Source organism: Opisthorchis viverrini (genome assembly GCF_000715545.1).
Source record: "Opisthorchis viverrini unplaced genomic scaffold opera_v5_530, whole genome shotgun sequence".
Classification (NCBI taxonomy): domain Eukaryota; kingdom Metazoa; phylum Platyhelminthes; class Trematoda; order Opisthorchiida; family Opisthorchiidae; genus Opisthorchis; species Opisthorchis viverrini.
The window spans coordinates 141,827-161,691 of NW_008752192.1; the positions used below are offsets into that span (position 1 = coordinate 141,827).

At 43.1% G+C, this 19,865-nt stretch overlaps 1 protein-coding gene across 1 annotated transcript in view; it reads right to left on the reverse strand.

Moving 5' to 3' along the window:
- The window catches only part of T265_15474 (hypothetical protein), a gene marked incomplete at both ends in the record, with an annotated part of 74,108 nt that extends 62,063 nt beyond the window's left edge, over positions 1-12,045 (reverse strand). The window contains 4 exons of the mRNA XM_009178300.1: positions 3,099-3,193; positions 7,457-7,520; positions 9,416-9,566; positions 11,784-12,045. Coding sequence (XP_009176564.1) covers positions 3,099-3,193; positions 7,457-7,520; positions 9,416-9,566; positions 11,784-12,043 — 570 coding nt within the window. The remainder of the gene's footprint in view (positions 1-3,098; positions 3,194-7,456; positions 7,521-9,415; positions 9,567-11,783) is intronic.
- Between the last annotated feature and the right edge of the window lie 7,820 nt (positions 12,046-19,865).

The following is a 19,865-nucleotide window of genomic DNA, read 5'->3' on the forward strand; positions in this document are numbered from 1 at the left end:
ATATCCATATATATATATATATATATATATGGATATGATGGGTGTCATTCCATTGGGTACGGACATGCAGAATGATGTACAAAGCTTAATTTCACATCTGAAGAACGCTTCAGAAAACCGACCAGGTCTGAATTGTTCTACTTTGGGTTCATTACAGCGGGGAATCATCTGGTTCGTTTTGTGCTGGAAAATTTTTGTTCTCAGACGAACCAAAGCCAAAGAATTTTAGCCCAGAATGTAGAACGTATTTCTGTGGATTCTCATGAATAGTGATCGTTACTTGTAGAACCATGTATATCAGAAAGTCTAGTCTACCGTTGAAAGTCGACACACATGCGCAGATGTGAAACACTTAAATGGGACCTAAAAAGAGTTCCTGTCAGCAGAACACCTTCATAATCACACGTCACATGAACTATAACAGGTGACGGACGAACAGCTAGTCTAGAACTGAGACAAGTCCTTGATTGACAATGAATTAATACGTCAATCAGCGAAGTCCCAACGTCACATACGTAGAACAGCGATTTTTGATAGCCCTATCCAGCGATTCTACTTTAGTTAGCACACTTTAAGTTTGACTGAGTGAATGCCAGCCGATACATACTGACTTAAAAACCCTTATGTTGGACGAAGGGGTGGACATTTGACTCATTTAATAGAGAAAATGACCCGCGGATCGTTGTAACCTCAGTAGATATCAAGGACCGGCCTATTGTTTGAATTTATTCGCATAAGGAGAAATGCTAAAAACAGCTGTTGACGGAGAATCCTGTGGAAAATATTACCACTTCAGGATTAAGAATATAAAATTTGTATGAATAATTATGTGACGGTAATCAAGAACGAATGACTGTGGTATTTCAGTAACATTTTCAAAGATAATACGAAATTCAGTAAGGCCACATTTGCAGACTCGTTCACTCGTAAACAAAATAAGCAAGGTATTAACTTTAAAGTTTGAAACACGCCCACAAATGTTTTCTTACTTCTTCAATGTAACGAAAACAACAGGAGATAAAATTGTACTCATAAGGCTGCTGAAAATCCGTCGACAGCCCACGACCGGTTTCGCCCTGGAAACATCAAAGCCGACAGATTCATCTGGGTTCCAGGTGAGCCTCTCGAAAAACCAAATTAGTTTGCGAATTAGTGTATACTCGCTAACAAGAGATAAATTTTAGTAGCTCAGGTCTGCTCGCTAAGCTGAACAGTTGGATTGCAAACGTTTTATCACGAGTTGAGGTTACATGATTGCGTTTTCAGGGAGTCTGGTGGAGCGTTACGTTGAGTTGAGTAGTGCTGAGTGTTTTAAATTACGCGCTGCCAGTCGGAATTGACCCTCGATTACGATTAGATGTTCGGTAGGATAATTCCATTGGTCGCTGGGTTATCCTGCGTCCTGACTGATTGGTGAACACGTAACTTTTGAGCTTGACATCCCCTGGTTTCCTACTCACGTGGGTGCTGGAATGACCTCTGTCCCCGACCCTATCTTGGGAAATTTGTTGGTCCGATCCCGAGGTCACGTAGTCATCTATCGATCAGGATACACGTTATCCGAGCAACCAATGGAACTGCTTGACCGAATATCCAGTCGCGACCGAGGGCCAGCCCCGATTAGCGCCAAGCAACACTATTGAAAGCACAAGTGCCGATTCATTCCTGCGCTACAGTAAGCCCCTCATAACGGACAGTTAAAGTCACCTCGATGGGCGGAGAAAGATTTGCAATCAAAGCATCCAGGTTGGTACACAAACCAGCGACCAACAGGAGGTGATATTTGCAAAGAAATCTGAAATTTTCATGTTAGGTGACAAATCTATTTTCTTGTATCCATGTTTTACTACTTTCGGTCAGGCTGCTTGCTGCGTTTTGCTTGCAAAAATCAGCCAAAATTTGGTGAAATACTTTCGGATTACGTGTCACGCGGATGGTCGCCTTCTTGCTCATTTTAGTATAAGGTTATTTGAAAGGAAAACTATGAGGTTCCCAAGATAGACCTGGAGTGAATGCCTAACCACCCAGATGTTTGGTTTAACAATGAAGGCATGTTTTCAAAATTTCACCGGAACTCACCTGCACCATTACGATTGGTCCTCCTCTGGTGTAGAGGTGCTTTCGTAGTTTCGGCAGTAAGACATTGAACCACTTCACCACTTCTTGATAGTAAGCTGACTCGCTAACAAGAGATAAATTTTAGTAGCTCAGGTCTGCTCGCTAAGCTGAACAGTTGGATTGCAAACGTTTTATCACGAGTTGAGGTTACATGATTGCGTTTTCAGGGAGTCTGGTGGAGCGTTACGTTGAGTTGAGTAGTGCTGAGTGTTTTAAATTACGCGCTGCCAGTCGGAATTGACCCTCGATTACGATTAGATGTTCGGTTGGATAATTCCATTGGTCGCTGGGTTATCCTGCGTCCTGACTGATTGGTGAACACGTAACTTTTGAGCTTGACATCCCCTGGTTTCCTACTCACGTGGGTGCTGGAATGACCTCTGTCCCCGACCCTATCTTGGGAAATTTGTTGGTCCGATCCCGAGGTCACGTAGTCATCTATCGATCAGGATACACGTTATCCGAGCAACCAATGGAACTGCTTGACCGAATATCCAGTCGCGACCGAGGGCCAGCCCCGATTAGCGCCAAGCAACACTATTGAAAGCACAAGTGCCGATTCATTCCTGCGCTACAGTAAGCCCCTCATAACGGACAGTTAAAGTCACCTCGATGGGCGGAGAAAGATTTGCAATCAAAGCATCCAGGTTGGTACACAAACCAGCGACCAACAGGAGGTGATATTTGCAAAGAAATCTGAAATTTTCATGTTAGGTGACAAATCTATTTTCTTGTATCCATGTTTTACTACTTTCGGTCAGGCTGCTTGCTGCGTTTTGCTTGCAAAAATCAGCCAAAATTTGGTGAAATACTTTCGGATTACGTGTCACGCGGATGGTCGCCTTCTTGCTCATTTTAGTATAAGGTTATTTGAAAGGAAAACTATGAGGTTCCCAAGATAGACCTGGAGTGAATGCCTAACCACCCAGATGTTTGGTTTTACAATGAAGGCATGTTTTCAAAATTTCACCGGAACTCACCTGCACCATTACGATTGGTCCTCCTCTGGTGTAGAGGTGCTTTCGTAGTTTCGGCAGTAAGACATTGAACCACTTCACCACTTCTTGATAGTAAGCTGTTCGGGACAAAGAATGTGGATCATTCAGCCTGCACATATAGCTTCTTAACATACCGTCGTACAATTTTCGTTACCTTATCACTTTCTCATGTGGATGAATTTATTCATAGCCATCCTATGCATCATCTGTGACCGTGGTTAAAATGGCTATCCCTTTTAGTCCAACCAAAGTCCGCAGATGTAGTACCTCATGCTGGCTTATAACTGCGCGTTCACTGTACGAAGGAAAACCCCACTTTTTTGAAATCAACCTCAATCCTTCGGAGTGAACAAACGCTGATTATGTGACTCTCATTCTAATTTCAGTGTAAGGTAGTCGTTGGGGAATCTTTAGGTTGCTGGCTTTTTTTTACTGCGCAGAACGTTATGTTCTAGTGAAAACGGAGAGTTGGATCCCTCAGTAGCTACAGAAATCTTAACTGCCGCGATTCCGTCGTACATACGACTCCCACTTGATCCGACAATGCATGGGGTTCATTCTGTCTATTGAGGTACTGTTGCTCTCATGGAACATCTGTAGTCATTAATTGGCTGACTGGACCCAATCAGGCAGCGAGAACGCCTGCAATGTACGTCGTGAAGGATTGAAATATATTCAAAATATCAAGGTGAGGTCAATTTTTGTTCAAGGCGCTCCTTGTTTAAAGGTTATTTAAGGAAAGGCCAATTAGAATGGATTTTTCATTCCCAGACTGAAAAGGGTAGGAGTTACGGCGAAACATATCCTGCAACTAGGCATTTCGGTCGCCAGGTGCTGTGTCTGCAAATGAGTCACCCACGAAAAACAAAAGATTCATACGTTTTGAAACTGAAGAGTGCTTTAAACAAGTATCAAAGCTTTGATAAGTCTGCACCTTGCTGGAGAAAAGTGAGTGAATTCGCTCAATATCTGAGTTCTGTGAGTGGAAGATAGGTATTCATGCTTATCATGTAGGGAGAAACGGGGAGCTTGCTGGGACAGAACAGAAAATATTCCGTGTCCTAACATTGATCCACGTGAACTAAACCTGTGTACAACAGTCTTGTTTATTATTGCAACTGAACATAACGTTACATCTAAAAGGCTGTATTTTGTTCAAGCATGACTACCGTCTAAAACGCACTCAATGACAGTTGATTCCTGATGTTGCCCCGGCTTTATTGACTAGCTTTGGCGTCCTCCTTGGTTTCTAATGGTTCTCCCAGTACACCTACATCCGCCGGACTCTCCCACGACCTCGGTTGATTGGAAGTCATGCCTCTTTTATTACGTCTCGAGTGGGCGCGTCCTAGCAGACCTGAGCAGAAATAGTATCATTAGATTTGAGTAAGATCTACGATGGGACCCCATCTTATGAGCTACAGCTCGGACGAATCAGTGATGTCCAAGAAATGTAATGCTGTAAACAGGGTTGAATAGAATTTCGCTGTAGTCTCGGCCAAATTCGGATTGGTTGGAAACCAAGGACTCGCTAAGCGTTTAAACAAACAAAAAAGAGCAAACAAGAAAGAAAAATCATCCTGCTTCGTTTTTCTACGAGTACCTGGAAACACTACAGCTATCCAACAAATAGTCCGTCATTGATTGCGCACTCCACTGCAACCGAGGGACAGAAACACCCTGGTTCCGAGAAATGTACTCAAACCCTCAAAAATGAGTTACTTTGGTCGTACAACTATACGACGGGAGACAATATTTTAAACACAAGTAATGAAATGTAAAGCATCCTTAGCTAGCCGACCGATTTGCACCTGGCTGTGAACAGCCAATACGCTTCAACGTTCGATTCAGCTTTATAAATTGGACTTCGGACCTGGTACTGCTGACGATCTGGATTTACAGTTCACCTGGATGAACTTTGTGCATTTGAGCAAAACGGTGAAAAACAATTTTTGAATGCGTTTACAAAAACAGTCTGTTTGCTCTAGCCGTTTGTTGGAACACTTCAAGCTATTGGCACCCTAGACCACGGGACACTATCTAGCTAATACAAAGGTTCCCAAAGTTGGTTACAGCGAAAAAATAGTAAAAAAAACGGGCCTGCGCCTTTTGTATCTGGTGTCGTTAGTGCCTAATTCAGGCCATAGAGCGGCAGTGATGCAGCGAACAACTTGGCGTTCTTGTTTTCGGAAAAGTTTGGTGACAATCGGTAGATTTATTGCTGGGCAACGTTTCGCTTTTGACACAATAGCTTCGTCGGGCCAAGTGACTAGGTTCCAAGGTTGGTGGAGATTTAAGGCGGAAGGAGAACCAATCAGCTAAGTCAAGCTAAATCTCTGTTGGGTGTCGGCCGAGGGATTTTAGTGTGTTAGATTGGTTGAACAAATGTTGGGTCGGTGGGGAAACCTACATGTGTTTGGGTCCAGCCTAGGGTCTAGTTCTTCTGGTTCGGTTCATTTGATGGTTCCTCTTGAACTTCGTTTGAACCTTCTGTCAGTCTGTGTGGGTGAGCTAGTGCTAAGATAGTCGTGAGGGATGCTATGATCTTTGGTCGGTTGGGGTTTCCACCCCTACCCCCAGGTTTTTTCTAATGATCCTAAGTGGATTGACAACCACACGGTCACGTGTCAACTCGGCTTATCTAAGACCGCTTTCCATACGCTCGCTAGGTGCACACCCTCGATTCCACTCAGGCTGTGATTCTTAGTAATTTCCACCCCGTCGGCTATCAGCTGCTGTGGTGTGAGACGCAGTCCCCGTCTTAAAATTTCCACATTCTCTAGATCCATTCTGTCCCGTGTCTAAGGCATGTACCGCCATCGCTGAGTCTTTGACCGGCGTTCTTTGGTGGTGGTTTGTTTATCCTGCTTTAATGCTCATCAATTCTGGTGTGCAATTCCCTGACAGTTGGTCCTATTCAAACCTTAGTACAATCGTTGAAGTTAGTTTTACACACAGTCCCATATCCTTTCAACCGGCAAGGGATCTTCCAATTGCACCAAAACTGAGCGTAGCGTTTTTCCCTTCTGAAAAGCCTCTCAAATGTTGGCTAAGCTTGACAGCCTTCGAATAACCTCCGATGTTCCCGCTTTATACAGAACGACTGCCGTGCCAATCCATTTCTTACTGGGTCTAGATACTGGAGGTATTATCTTTCTTAGTTGACGCCTAATCAAACTCATTGGGTATCCTATTTCGAAAAAGAAATTAAAGCTTTCTTCCGTTGGGAATGATGAGTAATTATTGCATGTAGCCAGCTCCTCAAAATGCACTTTAAAGAATATCCTAAATTTCGGTCTAATACATTAGAATGTACATATCGGTGAAGCAGATATCCGAGGATTGTGACCATTCTTTTACTAAAGTAATACTAAATTCCATCATTATTTGTTTACATGGAGGTTGGCTCCAGACAGTATCAAGGCACCACGTATCCACCGAGCAAGCCCCCGATAACTGAGAGAATTTTGAAGGCATAGAGGCGATATTCCAGTGGAGAAGAATTCTATCCGAATTTGCCGAGGTTTTTTGTTGTTGAAAAATGAGTGCAAGGCAGTGCACAATCGTTTTTCTTCTCGAACGCGACTCCAAGCCAAACCCAACTGGAATGAGCCACTTCATAAATCTGTAGCAAGCTTCTTGAGCGTACTGTGGGTCAACAACTCCAAATGTAGCCTGTTGTGTGAGAAAAACACTTCAGATTTGCTGAAAGTCCAAAATGCGGGGGACTGGTTTCATTCCATCTGAATTCCTGACTTTAATGACCGATTGCACACAGGACAAGATGAAGCGAAAGCTCTTACTGTTAACCAAATGAGATAAATTGATTGGTGACTTTGGGTGCAGAATAAATTTTCTTTGACAATATGTTATAACCTCGGTCATCCACTCGCTGGACAGATCGATGGACTGTTACAGAAACAACTCGAACAAAAGCAGAAGGTCAGTGGCACCAGACACATCGTGAGAGCACGGGAGAAGCTGCACAGTGGATGGAAGATGCCCCGCCTAAAATAGGCATTTCCTGTGATAAACAACATCCAACTGTGTGTACTCACGATGCGCAAATTGGAAACGGGTCGGATGTACAAATTATATGGTGGGTGCGTCCGGTGCCTTCAGGGAAATCGCACCAAAAGCTTCGTTGGATAATAAATTTCCGGTAAAGAACGAGCAGTGCGAAACACAAGGAAGGAGGCATAAAACTTCTATCTAAAAACTGGACTGCCGACACTAAAGTGAAAAACCATCCGCCTTCTTATATATAGTCACAATGTCTTGGGGAGATTTGTAGTGGGTGGGGGGACATCGCAATTCACAACCAATGTCACGTAGCTTACCGGGATCAGACGAACGTATTTTCATATTCGGATTCTTTCGAAGAAGCCAAGGAGGCAGACCACCCTGTAAGGCATTGAAAAATGATTCCAACTCAGCTTCACCAAATTCTCAAAAAGTCACGAAATGGATAAAGGGAGAAAGCTATATTTATGAAAACAACACTTTTTGCAAAAAGTAACCTCTTTTGACCGTCAAACTAATAAGCCATCACTTTCTAAGTCAGACGGTTTATTTGGTGTGAAAGGCAGAGTACCGGCAACGAAAACCCTAAAGCAAAGCAAACCAAAGACCAAATAGAGAAAATGAACATCAGGCGCCAATGAGGTTTTGTCTTACAGTAGGCATAAATGAAACTGAAGCGCGCAAGTTTTGGTGACCAGGGCATCTGTTTCATCCATATATCTACAGCCCGAACATGTTATTTGACAAGTACTCGTGACTTGGTTAGTCTGAGTGTTTGTAATCAACGTTCAGAAGACCTATTTTGACATATTTTGACTGATGTGGCCAGTGTGGGGTTCGTATACAACGTGAATAGGAACCTTTGAATAGACTCCACTCTTAGATCCCAATCTCCAGTTCAGCCGTGAATGTCTACTTCATACGTGCCTGGGTTAGAAAATGCCTTTTTTAATATCCTTAATCTTGGTATGCTTGCTATCACCATGCTCAGCCATCTCTCCCGCGAAACCCCAAAATTTCAACCAAAAATCTCCCCAGTGGGTTTCAAGCGTGTGCCACGCTACCTGACTGGGAAGTCCTGACTGGATCGATCGTCACAACCAGGACAGTTACTGGGTCGTCGTTCGATGAGTCGGGCACACCAAGCGCATCGCTCAAGTGTGAACACGTTCGCCTCTTCAGAGGTGATAATTCAGATGCGCCCAACATGCGTTGGTGTAGTAGTGGTTACACGCTTGCCTCGCATGTCAGATGTCCGGGGTTCAAATCCCGGCACGACCAATGGATACGCACTGCTGATGAGCTCTAATAAGAGCGACACTCTAGTCCAGTGCTTCCCTTTGATGTGGACTCACCGGAATAATTAAGCCAGAACAGTAACACGACCGTTCAAATGAGAGTGGTGTGACTATGAACAAAATACCTATCCCGCAAAACCCCAAAATTTCAAATTCATTGACAGAACCAGAAGCTATATCCATTCACCAAGTTTACGGTGCTAGCATATCGTGGACCAGTTTAGTGTAATGACAGCTAATATTATCTATAGCCCGGTCTAAGTCTGTCCACCGGTCATGTCCAACAACCTATTCGTTCTTCGCCGAATCAGTCTTCGATCTTTCCGGTAAATAAATGCTCCGAAACCGTGGAATAAACTGCACAGTCAGAGTTAATCGCTGTGATTAACATCAAATTTCCACTTGTGGTGCTTGAACTGGTAACAGTGTGCCCATTGACCCGGGAATCGCTAAATTACCATAAAAGATCGACAAATACAATGGAATCAGAAGGAAGGCTGTATGAGACTGGCAAAAAATCCAGTTTCTTAGATTTGAGGTTAGAAATTGTCGACGAGGAAACCTTATACAAACTAAAAGAAAATGGGGAGAGAACCCTGAGTACCACATAACCTAGATACTCACAATAGAGCCAATCAAATTTCCATCAGAAACGTTCACGACAAAACGGTCAACCAGGACAGTTTCTTGTCTCATGTTTTCACTGCTATTTCGTTCAAACGCTTCTGTTGATATCGACTTTTCAAGCAAAACCGTGCCATTATATTCCCAGGATGTTTTGCCCATAGCTGGACATGACGGATTCAGAGGTTTTATTCGGGATAATTTATCCAAAAGGCTAGTTTTTTCCAACCGTTGAGATAAAATTTGAATAAGTTGTAAATAATTGCCCCAAGTAAAGTAGTACTATGGGATTCCGAGGATCGCAGCATAAGAAACTGCTCGTTTTCTAAACTGCAAATTAAGGAATGAACTCACAAATGCCCATTCTGCACATATGTACGGTCCAGCACGGACTATTGCCAACATATCCAGCTGTCGTATGATATCTAGAAAGTATTCGAGGTCCCGATCATCGGCGAAATTGTATTCGCCTTCTTCGGGTTCATGGAAGTTCCAGGGAATGTAACTAAATGTGTAAAAAAGAGGTGAAAGAAACCCACAAATTAATCCCGGACGCTACAGAGAGGCTTTTGAAAAATTTTCGTGCAAAGACATCCTCTAGAATAAAACCACACGACTGTGAGTGTCATACGGAACACAGCTATTATTTGACATGTTTCGACAAGCTACAGTTCAGGGCTTCTAAACGTACAACTAGAATACACTTCAGTGAACGAAACGCTTAGCACCGGTTACCTTACAGCTCGGTCGTGGAAGTTAACTCTCCGATCAGCGGCTCAAAAATGCCAGGTAAGCCTTCTCTCAGCCGGTACTATCCCAGTTGCCTACACCTCTAAGCACTCATTCAGGCGATGTGGATAAAAACTGTCAACAAGATCGCCACTGACATCGGTTGGCAACCATATCTTGCAGCGTCTCCAACCAGGTGCAGTGAAGATCACGCGGTCCTCATCCTGAAAGGCAAGTAGCAGCACCCAAACGTCTCGTGATTCTTTGCCTACCCCTCTACCAGGTAAAGGTTGGTCACCTCTCTGTTTACGCCACTCTGAATGGGGCATGGAAAACAGTGCCCTTTTCGGCAAACGATGGCTAGACATACGCAACACAGGTCCCAACCAACACAGCTTCTGGTGTTGTATACATTCTTCAATGGAGGTACACGTTGCACAACCCAAAACTCGCTTTCTAATTGCCCCAAGACGTCAAGCTTCTTAGGGTACGATTGCATCGTCATTGTTAAAGTGACTTCCGTTTCATATTGATTCCGATAACAACTCTCACCCTTCACCATTGAAAGGATTAGTCATGCAATAATTAATTCTATGGAAGTTTCGCCTTATTCGACACCGTCATAAAGATGTGACTACTAGTGGAGCTTAAGGTGGTTGACAGCCATGACGTCTCTTTTCTATCAGCATGGTTGAAGAGGTCGCGCCCTATAAGCTTGCGCAGTTTTGTGTTACTGCCTGACTTATCTAACTGTAAATATCTCCTGACATGCATTTTCTGATCACTGCTACCATTTTATCAGTTACTTGAAGTCTTCAATTCAATAGAAAAAAATAGCCATAACGGAAGTTTGCTAACCATAGAGCCTTGTTATGTTAACACAACATCCGAAGTCGATTAGTTATATGATGAGATGATTAAAATACCTCGCTGTATGTTGCCGCGATAGTGGGTAGCTTTAACTCAACAGAACTCTCCCAATAACTGGGGCATCTATGAAAGTGACGAAAATAACGGTTGCCCTAGAGAAGAGAGCATGAAATGTGTCAGCCTCGGTACGGTCTGAATGTATCAATTCCCTACCATATTCAACCACAGGCTAGAGCGTAGAGATAGAAGTCAGTTAGTCCTAGAAGGTTAGTATAGGCTTAGCTTGAATTCAGTGTTCTTTAATGAATCTTCCATACCTACTACCCGAAATTCCGCTAGAGTTTCGCATTACTGACTTTCAATAAACTTCACTGACCGGTTTACAAAAGCTTGTACCCGGATGTTCTACTAACGTCGCACCGAGAAGATATATGGTCACGATTTTCGCACTGTTTTATCTAAACTGATATGAGGAGCCTTCTGTTCATAACTTGACTAATAGGACGACACTAGTAAAAACGGGTTATCGTTTTTGCATAGAAAGTGCTAAGTAAATAAACGTCCCCCCAAGAACAGTGGAGAGAATATGGACGAATTCCTTTGTTTGGTACCATCAGACCAAGCGATTTTATAACATGCTATCATCTCTGAGACCACTGGCCATCTCATCCACACATTGTAACGATGAGTGTGTTGACAGTACACCCAGTCATCCATTGAAAAACGTCCAACTGCGGATGAAGAACCGACGAACGTGTGGTAGAAGTGTTCTGAAGGCATTGAAGGCCATTCGGAGGGAACAGTTGCGAAAATTGTGACCATCAGTTTGTCAAACCAGACTACTGGGCACCATAGCAATTATAACGGGAATAAAATTTTCAAAAACACAAGCTCCATATGGAAAGCATTCATGATGCATTCTCTTTGGTTAGAGGTTTTCCTAAGGATTAATAAAAAGATTGACTGTCTGCAGGTCTTGAAAATCAATCAAACTTTATAAACGTTTCGGATTGACTTATCACACCAACTTTTTGTCAATCAGAAAGTGTTGTAAGTCGAGAAAATTGACAGAAAATCAATAATACACCAAATATATTGATAAAAGTATCTCAATGGAACTCACAGCTGGATCGCATCCAAACCAGCTGCCTTGGCTTTCTCCAGGCGATCCCGCCAATACAGTGTCGGAATTCTAAAATAATGGAAACTTCCGGCGATATACTGAAATTGTGCCCCGTCTTTCAGAAATGTGTGCGTGTTGGGGTCGATGGTGAATGACCTATTTTGCTGCACGCGTGGTCCTTTTAAATCAAACTGGATAGATGGAGAGACCAGACTGTCGGCAAGGCAAATGCAAAGAAAAAGAAGCCCATGCTGGAAAACTGAAGACATTAGGCTTTGAACGAAGGAGTCACTTACGTCTCGGCCGTTGCTGCATTTGCATAGCTGAAAAGTGGAGATGATACAGCTCCCCGTGAGGAAACAAACGTTTTACGTGTTTTTACGAGCACTTCAGTTCGTTCATTCTATCACTGCTACCTATTCACCTTCCGGTTCTTAGTGATTCCCAAATGCTGCGCGCTTGGCAGCAACGGAAGTTTTTACTTCTTTACACCAAAAGTAGGCATCCATGAGTCAGTGAACTCGGTGCACATTTTCATGATCGGACGGTTAGGTAGGATTCGATGAGGTCATTTGTGATTGACTGACCTACCTGATTGATTGATACAGCATACGAATAGCTTCAATTCTAGGCTGGAACATAACTTCAATTAGAAATGGTCAAACGAGTAAATGTAAAGCAGTCCATCTGATGGTCACGCGGGGTACTGAAGGCCATTCCTTTTTGTCACCAACCCTATTATTATTTGGGATTTCACCGATATAGAATTAGTCGCACCTACTTTTCCGTTTTGGTTTTCATTTTAGTCACGTCAAAGTGAGGTTTCGACGATATTTTGCTAATATTCAATTCTTTTCTAGAGTCAGACAGGGAAATTTGAACCGACCAACTCAGCTATCAGTACCCGGTGACAGCAGAGGATTGGCACGACACACGGGTGATTCTAATTATCGGCGAGCTTCGCTCGTCGAACCCGCAGCGCATGCAACCTACTCGTGATTCGTGGCACAAGTTTGGGGTTCAGCGTTCAAAATCTAGGTACTAAATGAAGACCCCTGTAGTATGAGAGCCCATTAGTTTATTGTAGATGTCGTTGACTACAGTCTCCTTGATGCTTTCTCAACACCGTCAACCCGAGTCTGGATAGTCTCTTGATAGCCTGATGCTCTTACCCAAACCAGAGAAAGTCAATTAACGTGCTAGCCAGCTGCTCTATTGATCACTGTCGCCTACAAGCGGGTCAAAAGCACATCTGTCAAGGGCGAGTGAAGAACAACCAATGAAATCTTTCTCAACGAAAACGGCTATTCCATTGGCTGTCATGTAGTCCGGTTACGTTTGGAGGCAGGTCAGGATGCTATAACTCTTCAGCTGGTTTTTGTTAATGATGTTGACTATTCACCACATGCCACATATTCACCACAAATACTACTCACGTACTGCAAAAATACTGCTGAAAACCCACAGAAGTCGTGTAACAAGCTCTGCTGACTAGTGCCTAGACAGGTTGACATGGAGAGTACCAGATATTGGGCGTTTGTTGATTGCGAGATGATGAACTTCGATGAACCTTAGGGTCGTGTAGATGTTATACACGGAGACCGATGTCCATGTGCCGTGACAGGTCGGGGGTCCATAAGCCTTCTTTGATCAGCTAGAACATTGACTTGACTGAAGCATTCCCCAACCACTTGTAGGAATTCTACATGGTCCTTGGGGGGAGAAATTTGTGTACTTTAATTTACAACATGATTTTTGAAGTTTGAGCAATGAGCCTGAGTGAGGGAACTAAATGACCCCAAAACATTAATGACTTTGATCCAAGACGTCACTGGTCATTGGTCAAAGAGTTAATCCAACATACTGAGAGCTGGTTTATCCATTAAACGTCTTGAAACAAAAGTAGAAAAACCTTTTAGATAGCTAAGTTTTGGGCCCCTTTTATGCATACTTCAAGGAGGAAAATAGACGAAAGGCAGGGGATCGACTGAGATTGTGAAAGGGTGAATCCACCCTGGGCCTTCCCCCCAATACGGAGACCATCACGAAAGGTTTGCCATCGGACTAACACCCTAGTGTGCAACCAAAAACGTGTATATTCATGCATAACTTGGAATGCAGTTAGATGCGTGTCAATCTTACATCACTGTCGACAGTGTTCCTATACCGGGGACACTCAAGACCCAAAGACTGTCTTCTGAACTTTTCCGCATCCCGTTTCTGATCATTTTAGTTCTTGAAAACACCAAGATCTAGCAATGAAAGTGGGAAATATGTTTCAGTGGGTGTCTCAGTCATCGAGCGGGAAACCTGTAAAAGTGCTGTCGGTTAGGATAACGAAATAAATTTTGATGTAAGGAGATGTTCATCCACATTCTTCTGTCACAGAAAATGAGCACCTCACTTGTCTCCATTCAACAGGCGGCGAAACTTGCATGAAGGTTGACAACTATGGGTCAATGCAATCCTAAGAATTTCTTAGGCGTAGAATGTGGAAACATGAAGTACGGGTGGAACATGTTTCCGCTATCCAGTGGATGGAATTCTTGAACGAGACAGTTCAACAAACACCCTAATTTGTGCCCGAATTCGGTTGTGACAGGCGACTCAGCTCACTGAATTCAGCTCAGTCACTCGTTTAAAATGGTTCGCTTTAATTGAACGTTCTGTGCCAGAACGCCTCATGTTAAATTTCGCACGATATTTGAGAAACATTGTTGTCTAGACGAAGGAAAATGAGAATGTTGTCGGATTCCGTCTAATTTAGCTTTGATTTGAACATAACACCGACGGAAGCTCGAAAACTGTTGAGGAGCAAAACCAAACGTGGGCTGTCGGGTTACGTCTAAGCCAATTTAATATTATGTCCTTAGGCACCGTGTAACCGAACGTAAATCAATCACATATTGGCCATCTTCAAGTTACACTGACTACAAGGTGAACATACCCCGTGCGACGCCGCCTGTCTAATGTGAAGAACAACTTGTGGCTGTCAGCACTAATACATGCTACACCGGACCAAGATATATCCAGCTGTGATCTGATTGGTCGATCCGCAATCTTAGACACACCTAATAATAGTGTGATTGTTTGTTTAAGCGTCTGTCAACTGAATCTTACGACTCCTGCCAAGTAGCCAGAAGGTTTGAGCTCACCATCCGCAATGTGTAAACGTACAATAAATTTCAAGTACAACTCGTTAAGTGGGCCGGTTTTTCCTGAGGATAGACGGCTTACCAGGAAAAGCTTTCTATCTACGCACAGGTAGTCGGATATTTGTGTTAACTGGCTTATAACTAGTTCGTGTCCAGCTAATCGGTTCCACAAGCGACTCTAGGGGGCGGAAGTTAACATTATAAATTTTCTCAAACGCTGGGTTTGTCGTAAGGAGACTGGATTGAGTCCAGCATGATTTCAGCAATTAACCAACTAAATTTCCGATGTTTCCGTGCGACACAGATTTCTTGGCAAAATTGCGGCGCGCTGTCTCACCTAGCACTCACCTTGCACCCAACCTTTCAGTGGAGCAAAATGAAACGCTTGGGGTTATCTTCTTCAAGAACTCTGTTCATTTCTCCACCCTTCCCCACGACTACAGATGACGATTTCAGAGACTCTATACCATGTTTCTGAGTCAGCTCGCAAAACGTGGTACATCCCCTACACATTTTTATTTTCAGCTTTGTGTTATCTCCACGAGTGATTTGTAATACCCATTCCGCATAGCTTACTGAAAAGACAACTCTAGGCTAGAGAGAATTCGTACTGGATCCAAAGGAAAAAAAAAGCTCACCAGATAGCTTGAAAACTTCGAAGCATATGGCAACTTCTACGAACCTAGCTTTTTTGTAGAGCTTATTCAGTCAGTTTATTTCCACCACAGTGCATATTGCATAGATTTCTTCTGGGTAGTCCAAGTGAATAAATTTTATCACTGACAGACCTCACACTTAAGGAACTCCGAAGGACGAAAAAAATATGCTAAACAGATAGTGAAATTGAACTGATAGTTGAAAGCCCAACTCATTCATACTTTGAAAGCATGATGAGCTAAAACTCGACGTAAAGTTTGAGTTATCAAGCAGAAATTACACAGTGGTTATTTCATCGCAAATTTAGATGATTTAGAGCTCAGTCGGAAGTTCTTTGGCTCGCCTTCTCATTGGTTTCCTCCAGAAGCCTTCATTGTCCGATCCCTTGGTGTTCATCACGGTTGATAATACTCACAAAGCTCTAGTGCGATTCAGAGCCAATACTGATTTGGGCAATACTGCAGTATCTCAAGTTGCTTTAGCTAAATGCCCAGATCTCCATGGAACTAGCTGGTTTGCTCAACCCATGTGAGTTCTCCACGGATGCTGGAACACAACTCTTGTCCCTGAATTTTCACTCATCGTTCCCGAATTCTGTTTCCTTAAATCACCTGAATTTGAATCATATTGGGAACAATACTGACAACATCTGACATGTATAACAACCATCAGTTTTTTTATAAAGGAAACTATTCACAAGGTTACTGAAAACTCTTCGACAGCCCACGACCAGTTTCGCGCTTCTTGGGGCTCATCAGGTAGGCGCAGTCCCCGAATTTCCGTCAATCTCATGTTCAACTTGAAACCAAATTGGACTGTTTTCAAGAAATACACTCATTTGCGAGAGATTCAGTTGTCTCTCGTGAAAACCAGATTGATTTGCAAATGAGTGTATTTCTCGAAAACCATCAGCTTTTTTCAGCCCATTGTACTGTGCACATTACTAAGCTGTGTAACTGAGTTCACGTTTTTCGTGAGCCGGCTTTTCGTTTACTTTGTTTCCCATCTAATGGCAGTTTCAAACTGACGTCTGTGGATAAACACAAACTCAATATGGCAATCACTTTAACGTTCGCATCCACTTTTACCCAGAATTCTCATAAATGTATTGGGCTGTTGCATGAATTCTGCCACATAAAGCCAATTTAAATTCGATATGCTTGTGGTTCACGTGAAACTATTGCTTTACCATGATACTGATGTCCCAGTGTCAGCTATTTGGAGGTGTGGAAGCTAGACAAATGGTTGGTCGTCTGTTCGCGAAGTTCGGCATTTTGGAGTACACGCGTTTTGTCACCTATGGAGGTGCTATTATCAACGCACTGAGATCTAACCTTGACAGACGACTAAACGTCTGCAGTCCGAATGTCAAGCTTGACAAACGGACCAGCAACCAAACAGCACACCCGAGCAACCTATATACATCACGAGTCAAGAGTATGACAGCTTCTAAAAAGTTAAGGTAGTCGCCCTCAACACTTTGTACTGGTATCGGTACATAGTCATCGTAAGTGGTTAAGAAAGCCACAAAAATATGCTACTCTAGATGTGAACTCAATTCAGTTCAAGTTCTGTTAACCCAACTAAATCCTCAGATTGTCCAGTATGTTTGTATTGCATTTATCACAGCGTATCCAAGGCTTTTAAATTCTCTTGTTTAAACTGGGACACGAATTTAGATGTTGGAACTAGTAAGAAGAATGTCTTCATCTGTGGAGTACATCTTGTAAATCGAGTCAGCTTGTGGCCAAAATTGGGGCGGCCAGGCGTAAATCCAGGTGAACTACTCTGACACATTCAGCTAATCAGAAATGATTTAAAAATGTATGGTTCGATCCCCGAAGAGCTTACCCAAATGGGTAAGCTCGCTTGTGCTGTAGATTACTGGGCTGCTCAAGCGCTCACGCTTTTGACCTCAGAACCAAGTGCGCTTCGAAAATTACCGGCCATATACCGAATTGTAACCACCTTTAAATCCAACTCGACTCCTCTCGTGGCAACATCTTTGGGGCATCTTCCCAGCTGATCCATCCACAAACTCCGATTTAACTAGTTGTCGAAAGACTCGTTTTTGTTTACCTAATCAACAACATATTTTCCATGATAGCCGTCTACCTGTGTGAAATGTGCGAACTAAACCAGTCTCTGACAGTAAATGACTCGCAGATTTTTGTTCAGTTCAATGGTCAACACCTATCACATGGAACGTAACCTTTACCCATGTGGAACTTGCAAGGACACCAGACCTGGTAGTGCGAAAATACCTATAGATGAGGTAAAGTAAGGAAAAAACCAGTCATCACTCAAAACTGTCCAAGTACAATATTCTGAGATTTCTCGGTGCTCTCTGACGTCTGAAACGAATGGTGTTCCAAGATGTCCAAGGAAACACGGACTTGATGAGTAGGTCATTTCGAATCTGAAAATTAGCATTTTGCAGCGTAACGGTTTGCACCGTCCTGATGACTTTCCGGTTATCATCAACAGGCAACAACCAAGCCCAGATACGGCTAGAAGACACGGTAGATGGTCTACATCCGTCAGCTGTAACTTGTCGTTGATTTAGTTGATGTTAAGTTTTGCTATTAGTTACCTGTGATCCGCAGTGAGGACGCGACTGTAGTGTATGACTTGTCATGTTTCAGCATAGTTTTAATGGTGCTCACACATGTAAACTATCCGTGCTAAATGGGCTCCGTTGTACTGACAATGGAACGATTCTCTTTGAGTTTGCAGTAAAAACATTAAGATATTTCCGATGTTCACCCACGTTTGAACTGTACGACTACCTGGACATTTTAATCCCATAATTCAAGGATACCAAGAATAACGGAGCTGAGAAACGGATATTACACTTACTGCCTTTCCGCCTGAAACATGATTCTTGCAGCACACACGTTGACAGGTGATCACGGATCGGTGTCCCCACCGGCTTCCGTAACCGAAGGGCACCAAAGACGCCTGGACTAAAATTGCATGTGTCAAGAGATTGCCTGGCATTTTGATTCAAGGGCTATTTACTCTACACGGAAAAAGTGAAGTTAAGAACATGGGATAGTTGATCGGTACCACCGGCCTCATCACAATACGGCAAGACTGCTGTAGTCTGTAGTGACAAAATCGCCTACTCCTTAACCCAGATGGCATACATAGTGACAGATTTGGCCCGAATCAAGAGGAAACGCAGACGTATGTTGAGTTCATCATATCCGGATTTCAGTGTACTGCCTTACGATATATAGTCACCATTACTAACCGTACGGTACTGCTGGAGTTTGATCTGGAGGTCTCACATAGCAAGCAGGACACAAACAATGGGCTGATGTGAGTTCAGTTTTGTGTACACATCTCGACGGAGCTGTGGATTACAGACAAGATAGTTTGATCTCTGGTTGTTCCTCATTGATCTGTGCCGGTCAGCAAACAAGCTGAGTCACTCTGAGAGAATACACACAAAACCTATTTTTCAAAGCTCCCACCAGACCTTCGTGTCTGTTCCAAACGATAAACGACTTGTACGGAGTGGGATTTATGAAAAATTCGTAATAACGGGGGGGGGGGTTGGCCACTGAGTATCCCCCAGGGGGGGTGAAAAATTGATAGAATGACCTGCTACTGTGGTGAACTCAGCAGATCAGCTCTAAGACTAGCATGGAAAATAAAAAAACGTCGCCCATTTTGGTCGATTATATATATGTATATGATCACGCTGGCGGCAAATCAGTGACTGAATAAAGCATCTCATTTGCTTCGAAAAATAACCACCGCTTTTCAAAAATTCCTCCGCGTTTAATTAGCCAAAAACCCTCGGAATCCGTAATTTTGTGATCGGTCAATAATTAGAATTTGCAATTTTCATCATCCACTTCCAAGATCTCTGTATTTGCAGTGGTGTATATTTGTTGTGTATCGATTGTTTGACTATCTTACCACAACATCGCGTTGACTGATTAGCTGATTCATTGGAATCAACGAGCACCGTATGACAGCGATTTACTTTTGATCACATCCCTGCTCTCGATAAAGTTGAACTAATTTTCGTCTCATAATCTCCCGTATTTTTCAGCGGCTTTCGTTAGTCTAGCTGACAAAACCCATTGGTCAGTGTCAAATATTTTTGTCCACAGCTCCGGTGAATTTCATCATTCAAGTGCTGGTGCCGCGTCTGATCGCCAGACCGTCATTCGCCAACCGCTGGAAACGCTGAAGGCCAAGACCATCCTGGTTGCTCAACAAAATTAGCTTGTCGACCACGCCAACTGAGTTCAGT